The sequence below is a fragment of the Gordionus sp. m RMFG-2023 genome, chromosome 4, assembly GCF_954871325.1.
Source record: "Gordionus sp. m RMFG-2023 chromosome 4, tfGorSpeb1-WG-v2, whole genome shotgun sequence".
In the NCBI taxonomy this organism is placed as follows: Eukaryota; Metazoa; Nematomorpha; class Gordioida; order Chordodea; family Parachordodidae; genus Gordionus; species Gordionus sp. m RMFG-2023.
This window is the reverse complement of record NC_088778.1, coordinates 2,158,776-2,184,532: the sequence shown is the minus strand read 5'-3', so window position 1 is coordinate 2,184,532 and position 25,757 is coordinate 2,158,776. Positions and strand designations below refer to the sequence as shown.

Below are 25,757 nucleotides of genomic sequence, written 5' to 3'. Positions count from 1 at the left end.
TTTTGTCTTATTTTATATTCCCTATAATTTTTTGGAATCTTAAGATTCATCTATTGCAGGCCTTAGATTATATTTGTTATTTATAAAAATAATTATACGTTTTACTATTTTTTTTATAGTTTTAAATCACTCATAATCAGTATTTATAAAAGTGATTTCTAATTTTCTTTCAGAATCTTCTTTATAATGATATAGGGGTGATAGCGGGTTTGTGGGAAGGTTATTAGCTTAAATTATATTAACAATAACAGAAAGACGGGGGGAGAAAAAATTTTCTCTTAACCCCCCCCCCCTACCCCTACCCAGATATGCCGATGGTTAAGTTTCTTAATATAAACTAAATTATCAAAAATATAATTCGTCTATATTATTTGTATTTAGTGGATGTTAAAATATATCAGCTGAAAATTTAAAATTGTGATTGCCATAATTTTTTTTAAAGCTTGATTAAACCGGCAAAATATTTATTACATTGTCGTCAAATGGATTTGCTACAGGTACAGATTATATATAGATTATTTATAATAATTACTATATATTTATTAGGTGAATATGGTGGATCCTTCTGAAATTTATCGCCCTGAAAAGATAAATATTGAAAAATTTCGAAATTATGATGTAAATCAATAATATATAACCTTTTTTTAAATATTATATTAAATTTGATAAATCAATTATGAAATTAAGATTTTTTAAATACTATAGTTTTTCGTAAATTTTTTTAAAAAAATATATAATCTTTGCACTTTATCACTACATTGCATCCTTCAAAACTTCTGTAAACTAGGGCCTTTAAAGTATTTTTAAAGGTATCTTAAATATCAAATTGCACTTTAATATGATACTTATGGAAGACTTTTATGTTATAATTTCCAATTTTTTTGCTTTTGTTGAAAATAATTTTCTATCTATATTTCAATTAATTTGAAAATAACCATCTTTTTATTTGTTTGAGGCATACAAACTTTAAAAAGCCAGAATAAATTTATTTTACTTAAAACCTATACAATTAAATAAAGTAGTAACCATTTTGTTTGAATTTGAAGGTGTAAATATAAAGGGGCAGAATTTGTTAAAATGAAATATAACAGATTAAACAGGGCCATTCTTATTATTATATTGCATATAAAATATTATTTATTCCATAGAAAATTTTACATCTCCCAAAACAAAACTCTTAGATATGCCACACTGGCTCATTTTTTTTATAAAAATATTTATATTCAAATTCCATGTATTATATTTTAAATTAGGGTTTGTTGCAGCTTGAGGGGCCATGCAAAAGGATTTTTAGGTTGAAAATATTTACAGGCTGGATAAAAGTTTTTGAATATGTTTTTAAGGCCAATAATTAGGCACATTTAAATTATTTTCCTCCATAGAAATTTATCGCAATAAGGGGCAAGAAAATGCCAGGTAAAAATAATTAGCCCAGACTAAAAAATAAGTTTTCCAGGGGTCAGTTTGGGCTGATTCGCCTCAACCTCTATTATGAATTTAAATGGTGTCTGGGCTTTTTGTGAATAACATGAGTTGCTTCTTAAAGGTTTATTCATATTTCAAATATATTTTAGCAATGTTTTAATAAAGATGTTCAAATTGACCCTTTAATTTTATTTTTTTTTAAAATTCAAATACTCCAAATCTAAATCGATTTAATATTTGATGTATAATATATAATTCAGTAAGCCCTGTCTAATTTAGGCTCACAATTTGCTAAGTTGACCAAAATTTTGAGTCCCAATCAAATTCCTTTTAACTACTATTAGAAAATAAAAGATTGAAATTGATTGGGCAAAAAAAATCTTGGCTCCAAGGTGCCCAAATTGGACAGTGTTTACACTATACATATATATATATATATTTGAAACCTGTAGCCGCGGCCGCCCAACCTGGGTACACTGGCCGGGGCGTATTTTAATCTTTTTAAATATACCCGGCCCTGTATATTTTGAAACCAAATATTTGAAATCGTCATTATTAGCTATTAAAAATCAAAAATAAATAAAAAAAATATATTTTTAAAAAATAAAGGCCGGGCCTGAAATTTTTTATTTAAAAAAAACCCGGCCGGGCCCGAAAAAAAATTTTTGAAAAAAAAAATCCGGGCCGGGTCGAAAAAATCCGAACCGGTTCGAAAAAATCCGGGCCGGGTCGTAGAAAATCCGGGCCGGTTCGAAAAAAATCCGGGCTAGGTCGAAAAAAATCCGGGCCGGGTCGTAGAAATGGCACCTCTGCAGGACTCTGATATATATATATATATAATTATATAACTATTATTTGACGAGATGATTAAAAATGTTTAATTTTTGAAGTTAAAAAAATTTTTTTTAACAATAGTTATTTTTGGCAATAATATTAAATTTAAAATATTTTAATTGTCAAAAAACGAATAAAAAAATAATATAATAATTTATACCTTTTAATAATAAAAATAAATGGAAAATTAAATTTGTAAACAAGAATTTTTGAACAGGAGCCAAAATCTTTCGTAAAATATTTCTGGGAAAATTGGAATTATAGATAGTCCAATTAATTCATTCACTCATTTTTGCACATAAAGGAACATCACGTGCCCCGCAGAATCTATTTATGATAAAAAGTCCAACTAAATTGACTCAATTGCGCTTGTTTCTTACATTTCGCAAATTTATATAAAATTATTTGAAATGTCGTGTCTACATTCATTTTTGAGGGTTTTTTTTTATTTATTGCCTAATTTTTTTTTATCAAGAACATAGAACGGAAACAGAACCTCGTTTGGCAGGGAATCTACAATCTCTTTTATCCCCGGTCTCCATTTCCTTTGGCCAACTTTTGTCAGTTAAAGTTTAAGATATCCATCTATAACCGATACAAAAAAAAAGTATCTGTTATTAGTGTATCTCTCTCTGGCCTTAACCTTTTCCCAGTCCGGTTTAACAGTCTCGAGCAAGTATAAATGATGAGTAGGTTAATTTCGGTTATCATTTCTCCTTGTGAGAGTTTTCGTTTCTATCCTCAATTTTTCTTTGGAGGTTCGGCTGATCCTTGGTTCGTAATATTTTTACTTTTTTTTTATAAAGGTAGAGGTTACGTATAAACGCCGTTGTTAATTAACCATATTTATATAATAAATTTGCACCTTTTACAGGTTGGGTTTGGACTTGGGGCAAATTTTTTGTTTGTATCTCTGGCCCCAGGTCTGTAATTAGGGATCAGCCGAGTTCTAAACAATCCGCCGAGGAAAAGGTTTTTTTTGGTCTGGCCCATAAAAAATATTTTGGACAAATTGTCCAACCTACCCCAAAAATATTTTCGGACCACAGCGTCTGTAGACAGATTTTTAGGGAAGTTTCTATCTTTAAAGAAAGAAAGATAGAACGAACGAACGAAAGAAAAAAAGATGGAAAGAAGAAAGAAATATTTTTTTTTAAAAAAAAATTATTTCTTTTTATATGAAAAAATGATAAGGTAGAAAATGGTTGCCCTCCTCACGTTAAAGCTACGTATTACAAGATGCATTCCTTGCAGACACTCGATTTTGTCAAAGAAATGGTATTAACTAATAACTAACAAAAAACACAAATTATTTTACTTATTTTTTATCTAATAAATTTTTCCTCATATTCCACCAGGAAAACCCGGAGACATAATTCTGGAATTAACCTTTGATAATTTTCCCGATTTAATTTTTTGAAAATAGAAACACTCCACTTCTTTCTTTTGAACCAATCAAAAAGGCCCTATTTTTTATATATATATATTTACCATCTATCTTTTAAATTTTTGAACCGATGTAATAAATACAAAAAAAAAAAAGAAGAAAATAACCTCTAAAACAATTTGTATATGAACTTGTAACTTCTTAACATAACATTTAAGGAATCCCTGGACTACAATATATATTCTAAAACAAAAACAATATTTATATATATAGTGTTGTGGATCTGGACCCCGGCTCTGTGCTCGGGGTACGTGCTCAGAGCCGGTTTAGTCGATTTTTAGATTCAAACTTCGGGGACAAAACCAACCAATTAACAACACTAAATACCAGAGTTGTTAAAGGATCTAGATACAAGTATCTAGATCCTGTATCTAGATATAAAAATGTGGTATCTCTATCTGTATCTAGATAGATTTTTGATTAAATAATCTGTATCTCGATATTAATTTAGACGTTGTATCTGTATCTAGATCCATTTAAAAAGTATCTTTTAACAACTCTGCTAAATACATTAGATGTTGCATATATTTTTATTCTTTTAGCTATCATTTTTTATAACATTTTGAAACTCGGCAACACATTTGTGAGGGAGGTTCCCTTTCTAAATCGCTAAAAAAAAACAAAAAAAAAAGAGTTGGGAATTTGGCTTATATCTTCTAGAAAAATTTTCTAAACTATATTTGAATAATTAAATCGAGTTTTTTTTTCTTCCAAAAATGGAGGGAAGGGGGGGAGGGTGGTCATCAATATTCCCAAAATGTTCCCAATTCAGGGAACAGCTGTTGACATTTCTTCCATTTAAGTGATTTTTTTTATATTAAATACAAAGCGTTCGTCCACTTTCCTAGAAATCTATTAATATTATTTTCAATATTACTTTTTTAAAAAAATTTTCTAGGGAGATTTAGGAGAGATTCTCAATTTTTAGCGATTTTAGGAACCTAATCTCGTTTAGGTTTATGATATGCAATTGTATTAGATAAAACTATGGGCCCGCGATTTTTTAAAATTAGGACACGGTGAAGCGATAGCTCGGCTGGCCTCTATCAGAATATTGTTCTTTTTTTTCCCCATGGATTCGTATCCAGGGTTGTTAACCTGGGAATATTTTTGGTAATTCCATGAAATATTCCCTTGAAATTTATTGAAAAAACAAAAGGAATGCTTCCCAAAATTCCCAATTTTTTTTAAAAAAAATCATTAAAAATAAGCAAACCCATTTGCAGTGTATATTTTGTTGTGCTGCAGACGGACTAAATTTATGCCCAAGTTAGCATAATAGAAGTCTTCCGAGTCTTCTGCCTTCTTATAGATATAATTCAATAATTAATTTATTATACGGCAACAATTTTATTTATTTTAGCGAATAGCGATAAAAATTGCTTTAAATGTTCGAACCGAACCCGTTGTTTATATTTGAACCCAAACTCGAACCGATATTCGTTACGGTTTCTATATCGGTTATTTTTTCCGTTTAAACATCTTTTAAACATAATCATAATATCTAAAAAAAAATATATATTTAGTTGTATTTTAATGTATTACGTCTATAGCACAAAAAATGGCTCAAATTCGACAAAATACAGCTGACATTAATGGAGGCCTTGGAGCTCATGAATAAAATCGTGGACCAAAGTGACCCCGATGTAAATAAAATTTAAAAAAATTTTGACAAAATATAAAATTGTCATTTTTTTTTCGAGGAGGTAAAATTAAAATAATGATTGACATTTTATGAGCAATTAATTATCTTTATTTATCTTCTAAATATTAAATATCACATTATTTAATTTTTTTTTTTATAGGAAAACAAAAAAAAGACGTTTTTTTTGCGTTTACAAATTTTTAATACATTTTTTAAAAATAATGAAATCTTTCCCGGATATAATTTTTCTTTTTCTTTTCAGCCAGATCACATAACCGGATCTTAATTTTCCAGCTGGGAGGGGAGAGGGAGGAAGAGAGGATACAAAAATTAATAACAGGATACCAAATTTTTTATTTAATTATCTGATCGGGTCCGAATTTTTTAATAAAAAATAGCCTGATACCAATTTTAACTATCCGGCCGGGTCGGGTACAAAAACCGGCAATTTTAATAGAACCCGAATCTCGCTCCCGGATTTATACATCTCCAATTATACCGTTTTTTTTTAAAAAAAAAGACTTCGCTACCGAATATAATTCATTCGTTTCAAACTGCCGAAAGAATCAGGAAAGGATATCCGGATTTAGGTTGTTTTTCAAAAATATCGATCCGCAACATATGTTTTTTAAAACGTTTTTCATCTAAACGCCCCATATATAACCGGCTCTGCTTTCGTAAATAACGCGCCGCTACATTAGTCCCTAAGCGATATTTTATAAATTTATCTCGTAATTGAACTGTTGAGTTTGATGATTATTATTTATTTTTTTTATTAAAAAAAAATTAAAACTGAATATATGTAGTTAGTTTTCTGAATTATTATGGAAATTATTTGAAATTAGCAAAGTTCAATTTTTGCCAGAGTTGTTAAAAGATACTTTTTAAATGGATCTAGATACAGATACATCGTCTAAAAATAATATCTAGATACAGATATTTTAATAAAAAATCTATCTAGATACAGATACCACATTTTTATATCTAGATACAGGATCTAGATACTTGTATCTAGATCCTTTAATAACTCTGATTTTTGCCTTACATTATATACCTTTTTCTATATAATATATATGCCCATTCATATGCCATTATAAAGCTATTCGGATCTGTTTGAAAAAATTTTAATTTAAAATAAATATTTGTATTAATTTAATTTAATTTTAAATAAAATAAAATTAGATTGGTTCCATCTCACGGGTCTAATTCATGACCTCGGCAAAATAATGGCATTTTATGGCGAACATCAATGGTGCGTTGTGGGTGACACCTATCCCTTGGGTTGCTCTCCCTCTCCCGACATCGTATTTGGGCCGAAAAGTTTTTCTTCGAATTCCGATTTTCGCGATCCTCTATACAAGTTTCCTCTCCCTCACTTTCAAATGACATTGATACTAATCTATACTTAACCTGTCACTCATATCATTGAAAGGCGTTTAGACAAAAGCTTGAACGACATTTAGACCAAAAGTCAATCAACGGCGTCTTCTACAGCCAATCAAATATGTTGGTGTCAACGTGTTTTTTTTGAGCGCCATTTTTTAAAATTTAAAAAATCCGATTTCACCGGAAATACATGCCGTCATGATGTTTGGAATACAATTTTTCCATATATTTTTTTTTTAAATATAAATTATATATGATTCATAGGTCAACAGCAAAATTATTCACAATTCATAGGAACAGGCACAGGTGTTCCAAACATGACAGAATACATTTCCGATAAAATTCGATCTTTTAAAATTTTTTTAAAAAAAAAACCACACTTCAATAAATGATTGAGAGTTGTTAAAATTAACACCATGCCGAAAGAAAAAACGCCTTGATGCTAACATGTATAGTTTTTATTTAATACGTGAAACATAACTAACTAGTATCGTTAAACTACGCTATCTTTACTCAACTATAAAACAGCGCAGCCATATTTTTATCCAGAAATATTCTAGTCAATCTTAGAGTTAAGACTCAACTTTGAAGTTTAATTCAATATTTTAGTCTAAAGGCCTGAATAAGACACAATAGAAATGGTCAAAGTTAGATAATTTAACAAACACTAAATAACTACGTTAATATTAATGCTATCGTTTCACTTCAGTAATATAGATTATTTTTTTTAAATTTTATATAATAAGCTCTAAATACGGTATATACAATCCTCATTGCGGATTAGATAATCTTATTATGTCATGGGGTCACGATGGTAAAAATAAAGAAATATATATTGACACCTATTTTCTAAGCTCTGTCCTATAGAAATTTTTTTTTTAACATAAGAATTATAAATATATATTTTGGAGTAAACGAAAATGGTCATATGTATATATACATTTCGTATATATTGGTCATCTATTACCAACCACCCCCTTCTCCCCTTAACACTCAGGTTAGTTATGTTTTTTTTACCATAAGATGAATTCTATCATTTAATTTATTGTTATAGTTTTTTTTATTTTTGTGGAATAATTTTTATATCGCAAATCGTATTCATTATATATTATTTCGCGATTCTAAATTGACTTGGGAACACAAAAATACATATTCAAAATAACTTAAAATTTTAAATTTAGTGCATTTGTCATTTTGCGACGATTAATTACACTTATATAAAAAAAAAAAAATTTCTTAAATTAAATTTGAAAAATAACGTTTAAAAATGACGTTCACGTTTTTTGAAAATAACCTAGGGTTGGGCAAATTTTAAGAAAATTGTATTCGGATACAGATACTTTATAAAATTTTGTATTTAAGATACAAGATACTAGATACTTTAGAAAAATTTCAATAAGATATGAGATACAAGATACTTGTATTTTTTTTAAAGTATCTAAGATACAAGATACTTTTTTAAAAAACTTTAAATAGTCAAAATCAAAATGTATAAAGCTTTATTTTCTTATCTATAATATAAATTTATAAAAAAATATTGAAAATAAATTGTAGAAAATAACAAATTTATTATAAAAGAAAATGCGATATTCCATTTAATAATTATATAATTAGTAAATAATAATAATCAGCATTATTTTTTAATATTATTAATTTTTCAAATGATTTATCGTTCTATCTTTGACGATTTGGTCTATTAACCATATTAGCAAAGCTAAATAATCTTTCAACGGGGGCTGAAGAGGGTAATATTGTGTTATATTTAATAAATATTTCTTTTATATATTTATAACTATTTAACATATTTATACTCCACCTGTCATCTTTCATATAATTTAGGACCTCAATTTCAATATCATTTATTTAATTATTAGAATTGGATGTGGTACTTTTAAGGCAAAAGTAATCATCATCTTCATCAATTGAAGATTTTGTTGAAGTATTAATTTCAATATTATTTTTAAAAACAATTAAAACTTCATGTAATAACAAATCCTGAAGGTATTTTTTTTTCTTTTTCACCATCAATCCAACGATTTTTAAAATAGGGATGATGAGAATAGTTGCCAAAAATGCACTTTTAAAATTGTTATCAAAATCATATATATTTTTAAATCTTTTATTTAAATAATTTTCTATGGCAATAGCTAATGGTTTGCAAAATTGTAGAATGGTTTGAATTAAATTTGTAATTTTTTTTTAACGACATTTAAAATTGGAGCTGATTCTCCATAATAGCAGTTGATTTCACTCTGTATTTTGTCAATCGCTATAGCCAATGGGGCCATTATATTGCAATATTCTTCTAAATATTGAATTTCAATATCTCTTAATTTAGGAAATTCTAATTTTTGACATAATTTAGGAAGTTCGCCTTTAAATTTTAATAAACTATGAAGACTATCATACAAACTATTCCATCTAGTGCAACAAGGTGTAACTAATTGTTTTCCTAAAACTGCTTTGATAAGTTCTGCAGTTTTAGGCCTATTATTTGCATTCCATAGCTTAGCATTTAGCTATTGCAGGATGATGAATTTTAGAAATGTTAGGAGAATCCTAGCTCTCTCGACATCTGTTGTGGCAATTAGACTTATCGTATGGCACAAACAACGAATGTGTTGAGGCAATGTTATTGAGGCTTCTTTAGACCCTTAAATAAACAAATAAATAATTTTATATGAATAAAATTTTTTACTAAATTTACAATATCATATTAAATTTTAAAGAAGTATTAAATAATACTTTGAATGATTTCGAATTCTATACATTCATCATCATTGATGTCAAAGTCATTCTCTACAGCTTCCATAGAATATCCAAACTCCTTGAAAGCTTTCTTAAAGTTAGAGCCGTTATCTGTAACAGTTGCTATAACTTTTTCGTCAATACCAAAGTCACGATGAATTTCTTTATTATGATCATCTTGAAGTACTTCAAAAAATTTGTCATTAAGTATGCTTAGTTTAAGATACAAATATCCGCGATACTGCCCAACCCTGAAATAACCTAAGTATCTTTTAAATACCGAATTGATTTTTTTTGGGGGTGAATGGTGTCACAAAGTATGCGATCCAATTTAAATTTATTTGTATTAAAAAGTAAATCCATACCTGAATATTTTAATACGAATTTGACAATCAACTCGCGCATTTTTTGGTTTATACAATCAAAATTCGATTTGCAATAAGAGATCTTCATGGGCCTTAATTTATTGACCAATTCCATCCCAGGCCAGCAGTAAAAAATTTTTTTTAGCCACCTATCTAATGTTGAAAGAAATTCAAGCCCATGATAAGTTTCAAAAAAATTTCACGAACCTGGCCCAACCGCATATCCAAAAATTTAATCTTTTTTTTTTTTATTTAATGAAAATAATATACAACGTTAAAATATATTTAGGCGATCATTTTGTTTTACAATACTGAAATTTATTATTAGTAGAAGAAAAAAAAGGCAATATTTCTTTAAATTAGCAACTGTTTTAATTAATTTTAGGCCCAAAGCCCAGCCCATTAAAAAAATTTTAAAATCCAGGCTCGGCCCAGGCCCACTAGAAAATGTAATATTAGCCCTATACCCGGCCGATGGGCTAGCCCGATCCATGAAGGTCTTTTCTTAAAATTATATGTTATAACTGTTTATATATTAAAATTGCGTACCTTACAAAGTTGGGAAAATTCCCCAAATTATAATGTCATGGGAATACGCGGCTTCTGGGTGTGGGTCTAATTACTATTTTAGAAATGGCTCTTGCCATCTGGCCCCAAATTTATCCCCCCCCCCCCAACTCCCCACTTTCCTCGAGATTAAGTTGAATCTTGGGTTAACATATCGTTTATCGCCCCTTTTTTAGAATCGGTTAAAAAATAATTTTTTTTATTAAAATAAAATAATCAAGAATACATGTACCAATTTCTCAAATATAATCAAAACACTCTACCTCAATTAGCTCTCGATATCGTGAGGTAATATTTAAACAATAATTTAAAATTTCAAAACAAATTATTTTATTTATTTTTTGTTGTTTATCGAATTTGATTAAAGGTTTCATTCCTTCTACCCCTGGCACAGCGCTGGTCAGTATTACCACCTGTGCAATGAAAGCCCGGATTTGGCGGTAACTCTTCCCTTCGTCCAAACTTTCAATCGCTTCGACTTGTACACTAAATCCGACAATCCCCGAGACATACCCGACCTGGAAAGTCTTAAACCTTATTACGGTAGTATAATCGCCAAATACTTCGAGGACGCCGATAGGAAATTATTTTTTTGATCTGACATATCCTTCCATAAAAATTTTAAAAAGATTTAATTTATTTAAAAATTAAAATATTATTTTTTTAAAGAATTTTTTATATTTTAATATATTCACAATTACCAAAAAAAATATTTATTTTTTTTAACCCTCTATTCTCAATGCAAAAATATTCGATATTATTTATCAAATTGTATTTTTTTTTTAAATTCAAATGCAAAAAAAAATAACAATGAATATTTATAAATATATATGTATATATAATAATAATCTTTATTTTACTTTTAAATCAACCGTCAAATAAGTAATATTTGCTCACACTTTTATTTATACATTTCATTATATTTTTTTTTGATAGGGATGTAATATAATTCAATATAATAAATCGATATAATCTAACATATTTTATTTACACGAAAATTGTTTATGAATATAAAAAATGCGAATAAATAAAAAAAATTTTTTTTAATAAAATGGCGACATTTTTCACATCTTTAAATCCGGTTTCTCGCCAGTATTTCGCTCTTATTGACGTATTCCATTAATTTGGTTTCTAATGTAGAGTGGAGCTTTATATATAACGTTTTTAGAAAAAAAAATATAATTTTTTAAATATTTATAAATTATTAGCTAAAATATCGGTAACGGATTTGAACGTTATATAATGGGACCTGAAGTGAAACTTAATTAAGTTTTAAAAAACCGGATGAGAACCGGTTTCGGATTTCAACCGGTTTCCCGGTTCTAATAAATACTTTGTAAAATATAGAAAGGTTGAAAACATTTTCGTAATAATCGTAGGTGTCCAGCCGGGACAAATCGTTGTCATTGATGACATTATCGAGACGAGTCTTCAGCAAGTGAAGCAGGAATTGGATGGGTTGCAAAGAGATGTATGCTGGGCATAACGAATCCACCTTTAAAATAAGAATATTTGGGACTATCATTATATCGTCGCCTGAAAATTAGATTACTCCATCTCCACTTTTTGTAATTTTACAGGAGGAGCAATAATAAAATTCAAATGCTTAAATTAAATATTTATAAATACTAACCTTCTTGCTGTCAGTCTTTGGTTCATTCAGTACTCCTAATTTTGAGTCTAACATCAATAAAGCTGTCTGATAAGATTCGTCGAACTTCTGATATATCAAGAAATGCCTTAACAATTCTGGCAACGATTCGGGGGTTAACTTGACACCAAAAAATAGTTTTATAATCATTTAAACACATATGAAAATTAATAGGAGTTGATGATCGAAGGCTAATTCAAACTAGTGTTGTTAAACGGTTCATTTTGAGCCGATTTTTCAACGCGGCTATCTCAATATTTTACCCAGAAAAACAGAGTACAAGTCTCGAGATTTCGATGATATATGTGTCTAGACCTTTGTTCCTTCTGGAAGCAAAATCTTCGGGCTTGCGCAAAATTTTACAGGATAAAATATTGAGAAGAGCTGTTAGAAATGTTTAAATATGGTTCGCACTTTAAAAGCATTAGAGCGTTGTTGCTCGGTCCAAAATAAACAATAGGGAATCTATATATAAGGCACAGTACACATTCACAGGCCTAACTTACCCCGAAATTATATTAAAAAAAATGGGCGTCTCAGAATTTTTAAACTTTTGTCACTTAAACCCCGCGAGATCTCAAAAAATATCCTGAAATTAGTTGAGAGAAATCGCGGGGGAAAAAAAGGGAACAAGCTTACTTTGTAACTTTGAATCAACCATATTGGTAAGGGTACGTTCATGGACACTACCGCTCTACCAAAGCTTTTCCTGGCAACTTTGAAAAAGGTGGATGTAGCATCGGAGTCATAAAAAGTTTCTAAATGCCGTCTAGCTATATTCCACGCCTTTTGGCTTTTAAAAAAAAATAAGACAATTTTACAAAACTCTTCTAAAGGCACACACGCGACTATTATTTATATTGTTAACAATCTTAAAAAAGAAAATTAGCCGATCGTTTTTAAATAATTGGTGGATGAATGGGGTTTAAATTCCTTTTGCTAAATAAAAAAGACAAACTTTTATTCGAAACTAATCTGCAAAGCCTCTCTTCGTTCATTCATTTTTTTTATATCTTTACTACTACCAAAAAATGATTAATTTTGATTTACTCGTAATTTTTGGTGGGCATCAAAGAACGCGACTCTTCCGCCGTGGAATCCGTTAACCAATTCCATTGATAATTCCGACCCAATAAATTTCTTCATTACAAAATATCGATATATTATTATAAATTTAATCGGACAGGAACGAAAACTGAAAAAAAGCTTATATCCCTTTTTTAGAGAATATATTAATACTAGTGCTGTAAAGTAACATCGTTACTAAAGGAGTAACGGTGTTAATCACTTTTGAGGAAAAGGAACACAATTCGTTACTTTTTGAGTATACTTTAATTTTTTTTTAAGTTTTATTCTTTATTATATATATATTTTTTAAAAATTTTATAAATAATTTAAACCGAGTTTTTAATTCAGAACAACCATCAAAGGTTCTTCCTTTTAATTTTATTTATTACATATTTTTTTTTGTTATTGAATTTCATTCAATCAAGTGATTTTTAATCTAATTAATAGTGGAATCAATCAAGTTATATTAATTTATATTTCCCTAATATCATTTATTATTTCCTTCAAACGAAGATGATTTAACTCTGACTTGGCCCTAGCATGAAACATTTTTTTTACATCAATGAAGAAAATTAAGGGCGCTAAGACCACACTTTGTAAGAATAGATTGTGTCCTAAATCAAATATTCCAACCTCGATGTCCAGCAGTACAAATCTAAAAATATGAATTCAGATATAATTCTGACAAATATTTTTTTAAAAAAACATTGATAAATATTCTTGAGAAGATGATCTAATAAGTATTTTTATATTTTTTTGAAAATAAAGATCATTTTTTAAATATTTTTAATTCCCCAAAATTAAAATTTTTATTATTTTAATATAATTACAAACCCATCGCGAAAGCTATGTTAAGCACTAAGCGCTCTTGTTTATCTGATCAAAATTTTGAAAATCAATCATTTAAAAAATTGATTTTAAAAAGGATCTTATCTTGTAATATATTAATTTTTGTATAGTTTTTATTTTTATTATCTATGGGAGAAAAAATAAATAAAAAGAAAATTTATATATAATATTTAGCATTTTTTAAATACTAATAGTAAACGCGTCACTTTTGCGTAAAGTAAAGGTAACGCGTTTTTTCTTTTTTCAAAAGTAACGAGTATCTCGTTTTCTTTTTCGAAGTATAACGTTTACAGCACTGTCAGTCAAATTTGATTAGCATTTATTTTAATATAAATCATCAGCTGTAAACAAGTAAAAAAAAAACCATTAAAATTCGTTTATTTTGACCCCCATTGCTATCAAAAATAAACATTCTTTTTAAAATACTTTTAACCACACCTGACTTTAACAAGGGATCCTTCGTTGATTTCTAAAATGCTGCACACTTTAGCCAAATTTTCGAAGAACGTTTCCAACAGTGTGTAAATGATTTCGTTGGGGGACGGTTTGGTCTGGATCAGGTTGGATATCAAGGCGAAGGCGTCCTTGAATGAGCCGGAGACGCAAAGAGAATCGCAAACTCCGTTTATCGTAACGGTCACCGATGTCGCCCCATTTATCGGTGGGAAACCGATAATGTGATCCGTGAATAGCTCGATAGTTTGCGAGGCATTGTTGCGCTTAGGATTGACGATCTCCAATTTTAAGAGCGAGCTGACTAACAAGTAGAACGTCATGATGTCGCGGTAATCCAGGGGTTTAGTCGCGGAAGATACGGCTAATTATTGGAAATTGGGAAGTAAAATTAAATATTAAAAGCGATTTTATTATATATATTTAAAATATACCCTTTTCATCTATCGCATCCTCCGTCTCTCTCAGATTAGAATCCATTAGTTCCACCAATTTGTCGTCACGAATCTTTTCGTTTTTTTGTATCACTACAGGCACAAATTTTATGCGAGGATCTATGTTCACGCCGTTCACGACTGTCAATAAAGCTCTGGCCATGACCTGAGCGACGCTAATAAAAACCGGGTAATAGTCATCAAAGCTGGAAGACGTGTTGATGACATTTTTAACGAGATTTCCGCACTTTAGAGCCAACTCCATCATTATCGATAAAGCTTTAAAATTTTGAAAATATTTTAATTGGAAGGAAAAGAAATAAGGAATGGAGGCAAAAATTGAAGAAAAAAAAGGAGATGGATGGGGAGTGAGTAGGAAGTAAATCTTAAAGTGTTGTCCTCCAAATTATTATCTTTTTTCCTCTTGGAGTTTTGTGATAAATACGAATATATTATCATGAAGGGACTCATAAATGCTCATGTGGACCCAAACCGAACACGGGGAGAGTGAGCTTACTTATTCCTTTTTATAAACGACCATCATTTTCTTAATATCATACGCATGCGTCACATATACTAAATATGCTATGTATGAAAAATTATTTTCGATAAATCAGATAGTAACAGACTTTTTCAAAAAAAAAATATGTATATTAATAAAATTTTGGGATAAGATACCAGATGTTAGATCACCATGATCCACGTAAAAGGCGTACAAAAAATTATGACCGCTCTCATTAATGACTTCTTCGATTTCCTGGATACTCATCGTAGAAGAACCATTCGAGTAACTGTCGATGGAGTATTGGCGATTATCGACGCAGAGCTTCAGGATATCCGTCGCTTCTTGGTACAAGTCGTCGTACTCTATCCTCGCGATAACTTCCAAAACATTTTTGGCGTACAGGGTGTTGAGGAAGACTCGAAGACAATCTACTCTCCTTGTGTAATTTAAAAAAAAAATAGCAATCGATTATTAAATGATACTATGCATGAGGCGATCAAACGCATGTTAACTCTCCTCCCATAGCGTGGCGCCATTGATTATATATATTATAGAAGAGTATCATTTTTCAAACTTGATGTGATTACTTCACAACTTCATAATACCATATGAGGTAAAAGAAAATGGCGAAATATAATTCTTAAAAAAGATACAAGTATGAAAATATCGATTTCCGGTTAAGTGAAATAGACGCTCACGTAGGGTAATCCGTGTGCCTTTGGATAGCAGCGAAAGCCGAGTTGAAATCTTTCTCTTCCATAGAATACTTGAATTTAGTGGACCATAATTTGTGACTGACTTGATTTAGGTATTCAATTAAACCATCTCTGTCTGTGTGATTTGGGGAGATTTTAGCTAGAATGTCATTGCAGGCGTCTAATTGCACGATCATATGCTGTAGGAGTCTCATAATTTCCTTCGAGAGTTTTAGAATGTCATAAACGCCTATCAGCTGTTTTTTGTTGTTAAAATAAAAAGATGGCATTAACCAATAATCGAACTTCAAAAACTTTTTAAAATATTTCGAGCATTTGACAAATTAAAACATTAATCGTCTGCATACTAATTGTATTAATTCTGATTTAACTTCCACGATTTCAAAGTAACATATGCGAATTTAATAATATATTATATTTTGTTGAATGTTTAATTTATCCAACGCTAGAACGTTCCAAAATATACTATGCATGCCCGTAGACAGAGTAAGGGCCGCGTTCATAGTAAGAAAATATAGCGATGTCGTTTCAAGCGATGCAGAATTTACAAAATACATGTTAAATCTATGCTATCGTTTGGCGGTGAATTCCGCATTGTATTTCGTTCTTTACTATAAACGAGGCCTGAGAGCTGGCGATGGCGCGTTTCAAGTTAAGCGCGAAAATAGCGTGAAATCGTACCGAGCTGCTAAGATTACTAAATACACACTGTTAAATTTTCTAGATGTGCTATCGTTTAGCCATAATTAAGGCTTGGCTTGTTCGACACCGCGATTACAATAAACGAGGTCATTTTTGGGGGTGGGCGATTAAATTGATACCTAATATCTATTTTTAAAACATTTAGTAAATATTACAAAATAACTTTAAAAAAGTAGCGTAGCCGATATACGATATTCAATATTTTTCCGATTCCGCCTTCCTCCCGAACCTCATCCGGATTGCGCGTCGTAGGAATAGTAGGAATGGGATCGAAAATACCTAAATTCCGGAAAAAAGGATCGTTTCCGGGAATATCGTAGGAGATTCGAAGAAATATCTTTCTGGCTAACTCCAAATCTTCGAAACGTCCCGAGTCGGGAGGTGTTTGTGATACGCTATACTTGTTAAGTAAGCCTAGAGCCTGGAAAAAGTCGAGGAAGTTCCCAATTTTATGAGTATCGTTAAGGGAGGCTTCCTTGATTACACTGACTTGGCCGTTAAAAAAATGAGCATCTTGGCGGGAATTTAGGAACGGTTTCACGAGTTCGATGTACGTTATCAGAGTTTTAAATTGGCACTTCGCGAAAAGGTAAAACACGATGTCGTAAACGTTCGATTCCAAATGACGAGCATGAGAGCTCGTCGTCGGTGACGTGAATTTGGAGGTGTCACAGGGCCATCTCCAAAAAAAAATAAGAAAATAACCGTTTAACATCACGTGATTAAAATATAAAATAATCATCATTTTAACATAGAAATTATAATCCTTAAACAAGTGGATGTATGAATTAGAGAGTCTGCAAAAGTAGGCTCCAGTGTGTTAATGATGAAATCAATATCCCATCAAAATAACAGGACATTATCGTATCCTATATGGATTCCAACATTTTTAAGAAAACTATATCAATGTATTTTATATGTTTTTTTTTCAACTTTATTGTTATATCAGATAGCGGTAAAACACTACTTTAAACGTTACACACAATACAATTTGTTCCATTTAAGGAAACTATGGTTTACCAATAAATATTTTTACCGCGAATGTTGTTAATCGCGATTAAAATTTTATGGCGAAAGTTTTTTATCGAGAATCCACATTAGCGAATAGAGTTAAAGCCGACTTCTTAATTTGGCGGACTAATTGTGTCGACTTAATTTCGCGGATTTACTCGTAATTGTATTTCTATCACATATTATCTTTTTATTTATTTTATAATTTTAGTAATTTGTTTGTTTATTTTGGGCGCCTGAAAAAAAAAACAGAGATAAAGAAATTTCTTCCTTCCTTTTTTTTTTACATATATCTGAGGATTCGATTTTGTAGAATCTGGATATGGTCGGCCTCGTGGTCCTCTTGCGAATTTTCGATGTCGATATTCGAATGGGCCAGAATTTGTTGTTTTAGTGTTTTATTCAAATCGAAAAGAACGGTTTCGTTCGGCGAAGCTTTTTAAAAAAATTGAAAATTTATATAGCAAATTTGATGCATTTCCGCTCAAATTTGGAAGGTTTTTTTTCTATATAATAATTAAAAAGATAGCTCAAATTAGCGATATCATGCCGACTTTTCTAAAATATCTTTTAGAAGCGGGATTTAACAAAAAATCTATGAGCATTTAAAAATTTTAAGATCACCAAAAATCACAAATAAAATTAAAGGCAAAATTTTGATCCAATCAAAAAAAAAAATTTCCCCCCCCCCCCATCCCCTTCCCCATTCCAAGATTACCCAAACTGGTTACTGTTGTGATTTTGTACGTTTAAGTTATATATTTATACATATATATATATAATTTATATATGAAATGTCAGTTAACTTTCACGTTATATGTATTTATACATATATATAATTTTATATACAAAATGTCAATCAAAAGGAAATTTTATTGATAATGTTTTTTCCTTGGGGAAAAAATATATTATTGTCTTTGTTGAAGAATAATTTTTATTGTCTTTGTCTTGATGTAAAATATGAAATAATAAAATCATTGATGGTTCTAAAAACTAAAAGTTTAATTTATTTGATTATTAATTTGCTATGTTTTGTATATATCAATGGAGTATGTAATACTTTTAATTACATATATAAAAGTTACAAATTCCAAAAGGTATAAAATTGTAAAGAAAAAAAAAATTGAAAATTTTTTATTTTACCAGAATCTTCGTGGTCAGAGATGGAACATATGGAGTCGATTTTCAGTAATTCTAATTGTTGCTTCGCGAGGTTCCTTAGCATTATTGATTTTTTTATTAAATATAATTATTTAAATCATCGTTCATAAATTCGAAAAATTATTGGAAAGAAGGGGGGGGGGGTAATTATCAGTGTTATGTTTTAAAAGAAAATCTGTATGGCACAAAGTGAGCGAAAGCATTCCTAGTTTAAATTGAGGTTGTCTATTTTATTAATATCGTCGATTGATTCAAAATTTTTAAAAAAAGTGATTTTTTGAAAATTATATTATCGTCTGCCTTCTTATTTCTTTTAATTTTCTAAATATTCTAATTTTTTTTTTAGGATTATAAGTAAGAGTTATTTATATTACATTACATTTTTATATAATATTACCAGAGTTGTTAAAAGATACTTTTTAAATGGATCTGGATAGAGATACATCGTCTAAAACAATATCTAGATACAGACATTTTAATCAAAAATCTATCTAGATACAGGTACAGATACCACATTTTTATATCTAGATACAGGATCTAGATACTTGTATCTAGATCCTTTAACAACTCTGAATATTACAAATACGAAGAATAAAAAAAAACTATTTTTTTTTAAATGGTTGCTAACGTCAAACGGTAATTTTACCATGATGGCCATTCGAAAGGCATTATTGGCGCTTGCAATGCAGCGTTTGAAACGCTCAATTTATGCGCGTTATAAAAAGAAAGAAAGAGAAGAAAGAAAGTAAAGAAAGAAAGAAAGTGAAGAAAGAAATAAAAAGAGATTTGTCAAGTAGAGATCAAAACCTTGTTGCCATCTATGAGGAAAATCTCCCAAGTTTACATAGTATAATTTTGGCTAAAATGCCGTTTTTATAAATCGACCAGAGTCGAACTTTTTAACAACACTATACGCTACCCGTTACCTTTTTATTAATAAAAAAAAATTTAGATTTATAATGTTAAAATCAAAAATGACATGTTAACACTGTCGATCATAAAAACATATGATAATCATCATGATATAATCTAAATAGAATGTAATCCAACCTCATAGGATTTTCCATCTTACGCTTATCATTCTTTTCAATTTAAATTATATTATGATGATTATCATATGTTTTTATGATTGTCAGCGATAACATGTTTTTGTTTGTTTTGTGGAATAAATGATTAGATAAATAAAGATTACTTTAATAGCGACGATGGATTTTATGAATAAAGAAGAAAAAAACCAACTATTCTAATTGGTAAAAAGTGATGAATCTAACATTTTAATTAATAAGAGTGGTGAAATGAAATTTTTAAGTGACACGAATAATGACAATCTAAAATTTGAAAATTTTGATAGACAACACAATTTTCAAGACTATATTGAATATATAGATGATGTGTGTTGGAGGTAAGAGGGCTAATTAGTAAATAAAGAAACCCACATTTAAAAAAAATATTATTTGCATACATGGGGATTAGCAATTTGGCAGGAATGAGGTCATTTATAGTTCCAAGAATCAAAAGGAACTTAATTATGATGAAATAGTTAAAAATGGTAAGGTAGTGTTTAAACCCATTTAAACTTTGTTTAGTTCTAGGATGGAAGGGAAGGCGAGGCAGTTGCTGAGTTTACAGATCGACTTAAAGGGTTGGCACGTGAGTGTAAGTTCGAATGTGACCTTGGTGGGAGAAATTAAAATGGCTGCATTGGAGAAAATTATTCGCATCAGATTTCCAGATGGAATAAATGACCTGGGAGAAAAGGCGAACTTTCAACAAGTTTCAGCAATGGAAAGAGCTGAGAATGAAGTTATAAATATGGAAGTAAAAAACAGATCCTAAGTAGCAAATGGAGAATAATCAAGTAAATCCTTTTAATCCACGCACAACGTCAAAGAAAATTTTAATTATTACAACAATAATAATAATAACAATTTTCAGTATAGAGATAAATAGTAAATTGAATAATAATGATATGGGTAAGAACAATGACTGTTCACGATGTGGAAGAACTGACACCTCATTTCCAATATTCTGCATCTAGGGTGAAATGTTGCAATTTCCAAAAAGTAGGGTACTCTTCAAAATACTGTAAGAGACGTGAGCCACATGTTATGCATCAAGATGATAATTAATCATCAGATTCAATTAGCAACATCTCTCAAATTGATAGAGTGCTAAGATATCCGGTTTGGATAAATGGAGTACCGATTGAATTTGATTATGATACGGGCCCACCGGTTATTGGAAAACGACATTGGGTTGGGATGAAATTGGCAGGCCAAAACTTGGACCAGCAAAACCATTGTCAGTTTACGGCAATCAACAGCTGGACGTCCTTAGTGAAACAATTGTAAGAGCGCAACTTGAAAATAGAGGCCGATCATTACCAATTGTGGTTACCCGTTCAGATGGCATACCCCTGTTTGGATTACCATGCTAATTCATCTAGAATCAAATTTTTATCTTGAACAATCTCCTTATAAATATTTAATAAGGCCAATGCATTTATACGTTTTTCACCGGTGGTATTTCTTAAATAGATTTTTAACCTTTTTAAAGTTGAAAAAGACCTTACATTAGTGCAGGTACTAATTGGTAAGGTAGCTAAAATAATCAATAATGTTTTGATAATAGGTAGGGAATTTAAAGTGGAAATACACATGGAAAGGGCCTGCAGAGCATTTTTTGATCTCAAAGAATACTCTATTCTGTCAAGATTTTTATATCAAAATCTGACATCACAAAGTAAATCATTAGCGTAAAACACTGATTTTCTTAATATACTCTCGTGTTTCATGTGTAATCAACAGTTTAGACTCAACCGGCTGAATTTATAATATAATATCTTTACAATATAAATTATATTATACCCCTTTTGTGTCCAAAAATTTCAAAAATCTTAAAAAATAACGCATATGACAATTGTCGCATTAAAAAAAAGTTTGACATAAATATTAATAAAAAAATAATTTAGAAAAACCACCTCTTTTAATATACTTAAAATATAGATATATTTTTAAAAAAAATTATTTAGAAAAAGAAAAACCACCTCTTTTAATATTCTTAAAATATAAATATATTTATTAAAAATAAAAGCTTTTTAAAATAAAATTGTGACTAATAAATATTACTTTTTATTGAAAAAAATGTATCAATAAGGGGAATAAAAATGAAAATTCCAATGCTGCAAATACAACATCCTTTCCTGATGAAAATTGAAACAAGTTACAAATGATAGGAAAATGACAATGATAATTTATTGATGCTATTATTTGGCCATAGAGGCAGGGTCTAGCACTAAGGGCAGATAAAGTATCCTTTAGTCCCTTAACAGCAATCTGTTCCAACAACAATGAAGGAAATTTTAAGGAGTTGTTAAAACTATTATGTGCTAATAATGAAACATGTACAAATCTTTTTGGCAACTCTCCCAAAAATGCGACTTATCTAAGTCCTTCAATACAAAATGTGCTATTTCAATATGCAATAAATTAATTTTAGGTGGAATTTCAGGAAAGGTGAAAACGGTACTTTTTTCTTTAGTTTTTTAGCTGATTGATAAGACTTCTGACGTGGCCAATATACAGCAACTACTGGAGTCAGAAGATTTTAAAATGAAGGGAACTGTTTGTTCAATTTATTTTATTTGCATGATACTAAATGGGAGACGATAGCGAACAGAAATTATATCGTCACTTCAAGACTTTTAGGGTTAAATTTAAACTCGATGAAAGGCCAAGGATATGATGGAGCTCCCTGGATGAGCGGTCATGTTGAGGGTTTGCAGTCAAGGATAGGAGAGCTTTACAGCACTGCCCTCTGTGTTCACTGTAGTTCACATTGCCTAAATTTAAAGATATCTTTAGACGCGTAAAATTCGGGACATCAGGAACAGTTTACGTAAAAGTATTTTAATTTAATTAGAATTTATAAGTTTTTTAATATTATTTATGTATGTTTAATGTACAATATCTTTAATAATTCTCATATATTTTACAAAAATTTAGAAAACAATATCTTTGCTTCGTAACTATTTCACACCTCCCATGAAAAGGGAGCTGTTTATTTAAACGTATCATGACACTGACTCAAAGAATCAAAAAAAAAGAAGAAACTAAAAAGATTTTGTCCGACTAGAGTCATTGAAAGACAAGATTAGGTGAAACTCTTTATCGATCTATATGATATTTGTATTTGCAGCACTGGAATTTCCATTTTTACTCCCCTCATTTATAACATTTTTATTTCGATTAAAGGGAAGATTTATTAGTCATAATTTTATTTTAAAGGTTGAGTCAAAACTGTTGATTACACTTGAAACACGGGAGGATATTAAGAAAATCTCAGATTTTTACGCTGATGATTTAGTATGCTCATATGATAAGTTACCTTGTGATGTGGGACTTTGGTATAAAAATCTTGACAGAATAGAGTATTCTTTGAGATCGAAAAATGCACTCCACACCCTTTCTATGTGTAATTGCACTTTAGATCCCCTGCCTAAAAACATTAATTATTTTAGCTAACTTACCAATTAGTATCTGCAAATAATGAAAGGTCTTGTTTCAACTTTAAACCTATTTAAGAAATACCACCGGTGAAAAACGTATAAATGCATTGGCCTTATTAAATATTTATAAGGAGATTGTTCAAGATAAAAATTTGATTCTAGTTGAATTAGCATGGTAGTCCAAACAGTGGTATGCCATTTTAACGGGTAACCACAATTGGTAAGGATCGGCCTATATATTCAAGTTGCACTCTTACAATAGTTCCACCAAGGACGTCCAGCTGTTGATTTCCGTAAACTGACAATGGTTTTGTTGGTTCAAGTTTTGGCCAGCCAATTTCATCCCAATATTGTTCTCCAATTACGGTAACCTGTGCGCCCGTATCATAATCAAATTCAATTGGTATTCTGTTTATCCTAACGGATATCTTAGAACTGTTTCTACCAATTAGGGAGATGTTGTTAATTGAATCTGATGATTCATTATCATCTTGATGCATAACATGTGGCTCACGTCCCTTACAGCATTTTGCATAGCGCTCTACCTGTTGGCAATTGTAACATTTCTCCTTTGATGCAAAACATTATGATGAGGTCTTCCACATCGTGAACAGTCATTGTTCTTATCCACATCATTATTGTTCAATTAACTAATATCTCCATACTTAAAATTGTTATTTTTCTTATTATTGTAATAATTAAAATTTCTTTTTACTTTAATATTATGTGGGTACTTTTGGATTAAAAGATTTACTGGATTATTCTCGAAATGATTAAAACAACTGCTTCGCCTTCTCCTCTTTCTATTCGAATAAATTTAATCCTAGAACTAAACAAAGTTGAAGTGGGTTTAAACACTGCCTTACCAATTTCAACTATTTCATCATAATAACTTTAAGAATCTTGGAAATATAAATGGCCTCATCTCTGCCAAACTACTAATCCCCATATATGCAAATAATATTTTTTTTCTTGGATTCTTTATTTATTAGTAATCCCTCTTATCTCCAAAACATCATCTATATTTATTTCAATAGAGTCTTGAAAATTGTTTCGTTTATCAAAATTATCATATCATATTCGAGTTAAATTTATTGATTCAAATTGTTTTTTTTTTACTTGATTACCATGTTTCACTTTAAAATATTCATTTTACCACCTCTTATTAATTAAAATGTTTGATACATCACGTTTTTACCAATTACAGTAGTCGATTTTTCTTCTATATTCGTAAAACCCTTCGTCGCCATCAAAGTATTCTTTATTGTGTAATCTTTCATTCCACAGTCGACTTAAAGTTCGTGGAAATAGGTACGTTTTTACAGAAAAACTTTGAACAGGAAAGCCGAGACACATATTTTAAAATTGGTATTCTGGAAAGTTCCATTGATATTTAGCTTTCTAAGATGGAGAATATCGTACTTTTGAATATATTATTACTTTGAATTCCTCGTGTCGGAGGACACCATAACGACGCCCGAGAACCAGGTCAAGTAAAAGAGGCGGGAGAGCGTAACGCTGATGGCGCAGGTGGCATCTTCTAACTCATTTCTCAGGGTATCGCTGTCAGAGACTTTAGAGATTTCGGTAAACTAATCATAATAATAAATATTTAAATCAATTCGATTTTATCCTAATTTTTATACTCATAAAATAAAAATAAAAAAGAAGGCTAAACCAAAATTATAGAAGACCTGGATCAGGACCGCGTGGAGAAATAGGGTGCACATTTTTGAATCGTTTAGTAATCCTATGTTACCGGAAATGCATATTCCAACATGGAATACCTACCCTATGAATTTCAGACACTTATTTTTATATTCTCCTTTTTTTTCTACAGATTTTTTTTTAGACAAATTATAAATGACTCAAAGATCAGCTGCTAAATTTCTACACGTGATGGAACATGATTCCGGAAAAATCAAAACGCGCTCACAAAAAATGATTTAAATTTGAAAAAATAACACATCGCTGCGTGAACGTCTCATAAACACGTATAGTTTAGGGTAAGGTCAGAACGTGTGCTTAGATGTTGCCTATATAAGAGATGAACGAGGTTAGGCCGATTACGCGAAAAAATTGGTCGTTCTTCGAGCCTTAGAATTTGATATCAACCAAATGGCGTGCCCAAATGTTAAAGTTTTTTTTTTTGAATTTCTAATCGCGTTAGAACTGAACTCATAGTAGCGTCATTCCTAAAACGTTGTATATAATCGATCTCAAAAAAAAGCATAATCATTCATTCACACGTAAGAAACCATATGGATACCATATGATCGATCA

At 30.1% G+C, this 25,757-nt stretch overlaps 2 protein-coding genes across 4 annotated transcripts in view; one reads left to right on the top strand and one right to left on the bottom strand.

The window, feature by feature from the left end:
- Window positions 1-393: 393 nt before the first annotated feature.
- Window positions 394-11,428, top strand: LOC135928939 (inositol oxygenase-like). 2 transcript variants are annotated; one of them, XM_065465390.1, is made up of 9 exons: window positions 394-497; window positions 547-618; window positions 3,454-3,537; window positions 5,260-5,352; window positions 5,872-5,941; window positions 6,534-6,711; window positions 7,484-7,551; window positions 10,639-10,705; window positions 10,785-11,428. In XM_065465390.1, the coding sequence occupies exons 1-9, from the start codon at window positions 483-485 to the stop codon at window positions 11,011-11,013; spliced, it is 876 nt and encodes a 291-aa protein (XP_065321462.1). In that variant the 5' UTR covers window positions 394-482; the 3' UTR covers window positions 11,014-11,428. The 2 variants fall into 2 exon arrangements, with proteins under 2 accessions (XP_065321462.1, XP_065321463.1); XM_065465391.1 differs by lacking the exon at window positions 394-497 and having other exon boundaries at window positions 581-618; window positions 3,458-3,537; window positions 10,785-11,426.
- The window catches only part of LOC135928937 (uncharacterized), a 36,083-nt gene continuing 21,667 nt past the window's right edge, over window positions 11,342-25,757 (bottom strand). The window contains exons 11-23 of one of the 2 annotated variants that reach the window (XM_065465389.1): window positions 24,915-25,066; window positions 18,950-19,023; window positions 18,094-18,241; window positions 16,959-17,475; window positions 16,076-16,329; window positions 15,551-15,810; window positions 14,873-15,151; window positions 14,424-14,802; window positions 13,119-13,208; window positions 12,708-12,861; window positions 12,051-12,188; window positions 11,778-11,912; window positions 11,342-11,564 (exon numbers count right to left, since the gene is read on the bottom strand). In XM_065465389.1, the coding sequence (XP_065321461.1) occupies window positions 11,490-11,564; window positions 11,778-11,912; window positions 12,051-12,188; window positions 12,708-12,861; window positions 13,119-13,208; window positions 14,424-14,802; window positions 14,873-15,151; window positions 15,551-15,810; window positions 16,076-16,329; window positions 16,959-17,475; window positions 18,094-18,241; window positions 18,950-19,023; window positions 24,915-25,066 (2,655 nt within the window). In that variant the 3' untranslated portion in view covers window positions 11,342-11,489. Of the gene's footprint in view, window positions 11,565-11,777; window positions 11,913-12,050; window positions 12,189-12,707; window positions 12,862-13,118; window positions 13,209-14,423; window positions 14,803-14,872; window positions 15,152-15,550; window positions 15,814-16,075; window positions 16,330-16,958; window positions 17,476-18,093; window positions 18,242-18,949; window positions 19,024-24,914; window positions 25,067-25,757 lie in introns of both variants that reach the window. The other variant, XM_065465388.1, reaches the window with a different exon arrangement.